General features: G+C 38.7%; 1 protein-coding gene across 1 annotated transcript in view; it reads left to right on the plus strand.

The window, feature by feature from the left end:
• Positions 1-6,059, plus strand: part of TGS1 (trimethylguanosine synthase 1) — a 63,444-nt gene that overhangs the window by 50,066 nt on the left and 7,319 nt on the right. Inside the window, exons 11-12 of the mRNA XM_011997559.1 lie at positions 520-736; positions 2,765-2,843. Of these exons, the coding sequence (XP_011852949.1) occupies positions 520-736; positions 2,765-2,843 (296 nt within the window). The remainder of the gene's footprint in view (positions 1-519; positions 737-2,764; positions 2,844-6,059) is intronic.

A 6,059-nucleotide genomic window follows, 5' to 3' on the forward strand; every position in this document is an offset into this window, starting at 1 on the left:
TGTTTTTACACTTCTTCTTCATCACTTGGCTATATAAGTTTGTAAAAATGTGTTTTATTTTGGTTTTCCTTAGAAGTTGTCGAATTTGTGTTCATTTGGGCATTGCTACATTTTGAGGAAGTTTGTCTTTTTCAAAACCTAGCATTATAGGCTGTCCATACAGTGACCTTTTCAAGTGTTTCCTGCTCAGGCTGTAGCACAGCACAGTGGTGGCCACATATTTGGCACTCAGTAGATATTTTGTGGCAGGTATTACCACTTGCTTAGGAAAAGCTGTAGAATGAGACAAGAAAGCCAAGACCTTCAGTCCCATTTTCTTGGTACAACACAAGTGAATCTTTCTAATTTAAATCAAAAATTTAAACGGAAGTCTATATATTGGGTATATGTGGCCAAATGTCTCCTCCTCTTTAAAAAGAGTTCTTATACAGAAGATGACAGACTATTCAAAAGATAAACTATCTTATATAAGTAATAATCAGTGTCAATTAACTCATTTTTTTCTTTTCCCATTTTTAGTGATTGCCATTGATATCGATCCTGTTAAGATTGCCCTTGCTCGTAATAATGCAGAAGTTTATGGTATAGCAGATAAGATAGAGTTCATCTGTGGAGATTTCTTGCTGCTGGCTGCTTGTTTAAAGGCTGATGTTGTGTTCCTCAGCCCGCCTTGGGGAGGGCCAGACTATGCCACTGCAGAGACCTTTGACATTAGGACGATGATGTCTCCTGATGGATATCCTTTGGAAGTCTTAAGAGTTTACTGAAACAGTGATTGTGGAGAGAAAGGAGCATGAGAGTGAGAGAAACAGGGAGTGTGGGAGGGTGGACGGGGTGGCTCACATTTGTAATCCTGGCACATTGGGAGGCTGAGGCAGGTGGATCACCTGAGGTCAGGAGTTCGAGACCAGCCTGGCCAACATGATGAAACCCCGTCTCTACTGAAAATACAAAAATTAGCCGAGCGTGGTGGCACGTGCGTGTAATCCAGCTACTCGGGAGGCCAAAGCACAAGAATCACTTGAACTCAGGAGGCAGAGGTTGCAGTGACCTGAGATCGTGCCACTGCACTCCACCCTAGGGAACAGAGCAGGACTCTGTCTCAAAAGAGAGAGAGAGATTGGCCAGGCACAGTGGCTCACGCCTGTAATCTCAGCACTTTGGGAGGCCGAGGCAGGTGGATCACGAGGTCAGGAGATCAAGACCATCCTGGCTAACACGGTGAAACCCCGTCTCTACTAAAAATAACAAAAAAATAGCCAGGCATGGTGGCACGCACCTGTACTCCCAGCAACTCAGGAGGCTGAGGCAGGAGAATCGCTTGGACCTGGGAGGCTGAGGTTCCGGTGAGCTGAGATTGCGCCACTGCACTCCAGTCTAGGCGACAGGGCGAGACTCCATCTCAAAAAAAAAGAGAGAAATTAGTGAAGAGACAGAATATTACCTAACAGCATTTGGTAAATTCTAGTTTATTTTACATAAAAAGCAGGTATGTAAAAATTATGTGGGGGTCGATCTCCAAAAGTGATGACAAATATGAGGTCATGTTTCCCTTGCTTGCTGTTCGATTTTACCATTATAAAACAAAGACTAGAACACAAAGATTGGACTTATTGTCTTGTGAATTGGGAATTTCCTCAAATAATATCCCTGGAGTTTTTCGGTAACCATTCTATAACTCTTCAGTTGACACTGATGCTGGCTAATTTGCTGTATATCTTCCCATTTTTCCTGTTACTCTTCCAAGATGTCAAAGCAAAACCTTATTTCATGGAGTAACATTTGTTATTTGTCCCTTTTGCTACCTGCCACTCCACAGTAATCATCTGTTTGACTCTTAACAGGAAACATTTCTAAATTGCTGTTAAAATTTAGAGTGTACTCCGGGGTGTGGTGGCTCACGCTTGTACTCCCAGCACTTTGGGAGGCCAAGGCAGGCAAATCACTTGAGGTCAGGAGTTCAAGACAGCCTGAACAACACGGCTGAACCCCGTCTCTACTAAAAATATAAAAATTAGCTGGGCATGATGGTGTGCGCCTGTAATCTCAGCTACTCAGGAAGCTGAGGCAGAAGAATCGCTTGAACCTGCCACTGTACTCCAGCCTGAGTGACAGAGCAAGACTCTGCCTCAAAAAAAATAATAATTTACAGTGTAAATTAGCTGGGCATGGTGGCACATGCCTATAATCCTGTAGTCCCAGCTACTCAGGAGGCTGAGGCAGGAGGATCACTTGAACCCAGGAGGAGGTTGCAGTGAACTGAGATTGCACTACTCTACTCCAGCCTGGGCAGCAGAGCCAGACCCTGTCTCAAAAATAAATAAATAAGCAGAGCCAGACTCTATCTCAAGAATAATAAATAAAATCAAAAATTAAAAAATAAAATTTAGAGTGTAGACTACGATGGCCCTGGTTACTTTATTCTTTACTGGGAATACGTGGTATTGTGCTTTCGTATTTCCTATTCTGTTTTTCAATCATTAGGAAATGACAGAGAAAGGATCTGTATTTCTGACTCTTGCCTAGTACCTACCACTAGGATAATTGAAATCGATTTAACTATTAGTCTTTGAATTATCGATACAGTATTTTGCTGAATTACAAAATTTTGTATGTAATTCCCTTTTAGGTTCCATTAAAGGGTTTAAGTTTTTGCTTTTTAGTTACATTTTGAAATACATTTGAGTTATGATAAGTAAAACATACCTCTTTCTGATTAGAAATTAGCTGCTGTTTTCATTATTTTTCCTTAACTGCTGTCCACCTTTGAAATTTTCAGACTTTCCAAGAAGATCACTAATAATATTGTTTATTTTCTTCCAAGAAATGCTGATATTGACCAGGTAAGCCATTACTGAAAAACTTCCATGAGTTTCTGTCTTAACTGTTACAAGTACAGTAAAAGATACAGGACGTTTCCTTACCAGAGAATGTGTTTTTGAGTAGTCCCTGACTCACTGACTGTTCTTAGAAAACTGGAAGTATCTGGAGGTTATATTAAATGTAGACAGGCTCATTTGAGTACTTGAATAATGAGAGGAAATCACTGTTTATTATGCAATTTATGCTGATTCACTTTTTCTAGTTACATTAACACTTTCACAAAGAAAGTTAACTTTTTCTTTAATTTGTGTTTTTGGTTTATTTCAAAAACTTTCCAGAATTGGAGTTGGTGATTCATGTTTTTTGCCTCTAGAGGGAGTAATGACACTAGGGAATAATGAAACCAAGAAAGACTGAGATTTCAAGTGTATTATTTTATTATTATTATTTCAAGTGTATTTTTTTGCTATCAAATTTAGATCAGATTACAATGGGAAATCAACTTTTTTTAAATGAAGAAAATGTATCCATATGTAGGAACTTTTTAATGACAGTTGCAAAGAAATTGACTTTTGTTAAGGAACTTTTAGAATGTTACAACAACCTGAATTTACAGATGGTTTGGGTTCCCAAGTGTCTCACAGTCTGCTGTTTGAAACTCAGGCTGTATTTTTCTCATAGAAATGTCTGTGAAGGATAGTTAATTTCCCATCCAGGGAGATTGTACTCTTAGATAATGTTTATATCATCCTAAATAGGATGGACTCAATACAAATACAACTTATCTCAAATATTTCCATGTAAGAGATGATGCTAATTGTTTTCTGTATCTAGTGAAATGTTTTTCTAGGTCCCTTATTACCTCAATCTTCTATTCCTTTTTTCTCTTCGGAGATGATTCCAAGACATGCATTTCTTGCTAAGAACTCAAAGAACTGAGTAATTTAGAAAAATATCTTTTTGTGAGAGGCTCTTTGGAGGTAAGGTATATACCTTACTGTTTGAAATTGCTGTTGAAACCCAAGAACTAATATTTATTTATTTATTTAATGGAGATAGGGTTTCTCTCTGTCACGCAGACTGGAATGCAGTAGCATGATCATAGCTCACTGCAACCTCAAATTCCTGGGCTCAAGTGATCCTCCTGCCTCAGCTTTCTAAAATGCTAGGATCTCAAATCCAATTCAGAAAGCCCAGAGTAAACATATTTTATCTGCTTGATGCCTGTATCTTGCCATGCTTTCCTTTCTTTCTTTCCTTGGACAGCCGGAGAATTCCAACTAATTCTAGCTTTGGATTTACCGTGCTTCGCAAACATGAAAGGTTTCTCTTTTAAGTGGTAAACCTATTGAATATATTAATAGAAAAAAATCTCTGAACAGACAAGGACTTAGTCCTTCCCAAAGGAAGATGCAGGCAGCAATTATCAAACACCACCTTTGTGTGAAATCCTTGTGGGTGGAATCTCTGACATAAGGAGTCTTGTCTCTTAGCCCAAGGCAAGAACGAAGAGAGGAAGTCTGCTGGTCTATTTGATATGGCAGCTCCTTATCCTTGTTTAATTTTATAATTAGACACAAAATATCTAGTCTCAGAAGAGTGATAGCATTTGTACTTTCCAGGTAAGATAATTTAAGTTATTTATCTTTATGTTATAATATGTATCTTGCCAATACAGAGAGCAGGGCAACATTAAGCAACATCCCTAAGAATTATGTTTAAAAAATGAACTGTATTGTGTTAATTCCTGGCCTTTGTCTAGCAGACACACTCTACCCTTCCATGGCTTCCCCAGGCACATGTCATGGTAACATTTGGGCCAGGCAAACCCTACCTACTTTATTGCCTCATAAAGTGGAGAAGTTTACAAATTAACTAATAATTAAATAAACCCTAAGTATAAAATTGTTGTTAGATTTAATAATGGGATTCATCTCTCTTTTTTTTTTTGTTTTTGTTTTTGAGACAGAGTCTTGCTCTGTCACCCAGGCTGGAGTGCAATGGCACGATCTCGGCTCACTGCAACCTCTGCCTGCCTCCTGGGTTCAAGCGATTCTTCTGCCTCAACCTCCCAAGTAGTTGGGACTATAGGCGCACACCACCACGCCCAGCTAATTTTTGTATTTTTACTAGAGACAGGTTTCACCATGTTGGCCAGGATGGTCTTGATCTCTTGACCTCTTGATCCGCCCACCTCGGCCTCCCAAAGTGCTGGGATTACAGGCATGAGCCACCGCGCCTGGCCCTCATCTCTCCTTAGTTGGCAGAGTACTTGAAGCTCCAATTGTCTTTTTATATTTTGTTCTATAATGTCTAGGAAGGGAAACGTTGCTCATTGTAACAGTCACTTCTAATAGTTTATTTTGGTAGATAGGTAGGTAGATGGATAGATAGGTCGATAGGAATGAGGTACTTATAGGTAATACTTCTAAAACTTATCATATATAAAAATAGAATTGTAAGTATTTGAATAATGAACTGTTTGTAAATATGAAAAACTATTAGGTAATATTGTTATGTGGAAAATGTTTTAAATATAACTAAATTCAGTTTATTAGCATTTTGGTGGTTTTGGCTAAATACAATAAAAATGTATCACAGATTTATTTGCAAATATTCTAAGTAATTATAGTATCTGTGTATTTAATAAATGGAAGATTGGGCCCTAACTGGTTTCTAAATATTCGATTTTTTTAATTTGTGTCAAATTTTTCTGAATTAAGTTAATATAGTGGAAATCTAATCTAATGGTAGCTCTCGTATAAGTAGAGAACATTAGTCCAGGTTTAGGAACCAGAAGCATGAGAGAGTAAAAAGAAGGCTAAGAACTGGACTGGGCTTCTGGTACATGTTGGAATAGTAGACTCCAAGCTAGTTACTTGAAAATAGCCTTTACAGCTCATAGCACTCCACAGTGCGTTCATTCCTACCACACTAACAATACCCTGCATTCATACACTATACATCTACAGCATAGGAGCCTGGCATACATGCTTAGGTAGGGTGTACAGTGTCCTCTTAGCCATTTCATTGACTCATCATGAGATTCTGGAGCAGTATGTTTCTGAAGCACCTGATCTCATTGGTGGCTAAACTATGAAGGTATGGGGATTTGCCTGGTCATTCTGCCACACATTGACAGTCTTATTACACCTTGCTGTCTCCCACTGACACTGTTCGTTACCAAGAAGAAACAGATTTATCTGTTACCACAATATTAGCTCACCATGAGATTG

Source organism: Mandrillus leucophaeus, unplaced genomic scaffold (assembly GCF_000951045.1).
Source record: "Mandrillus leucophaeus isolate KB7577 unplaced genomic scaffold, Mleu.le_1.0 Scaffold542, whole genome shotgun sequence".
Taxonomy (NCBI): domain Eukaryota; kingdom Metazoa; phylum Chordata; class Mammalia; order Primates; family Cercopithecidae; genus Mandrillus; species Mandrillus leucophaeus.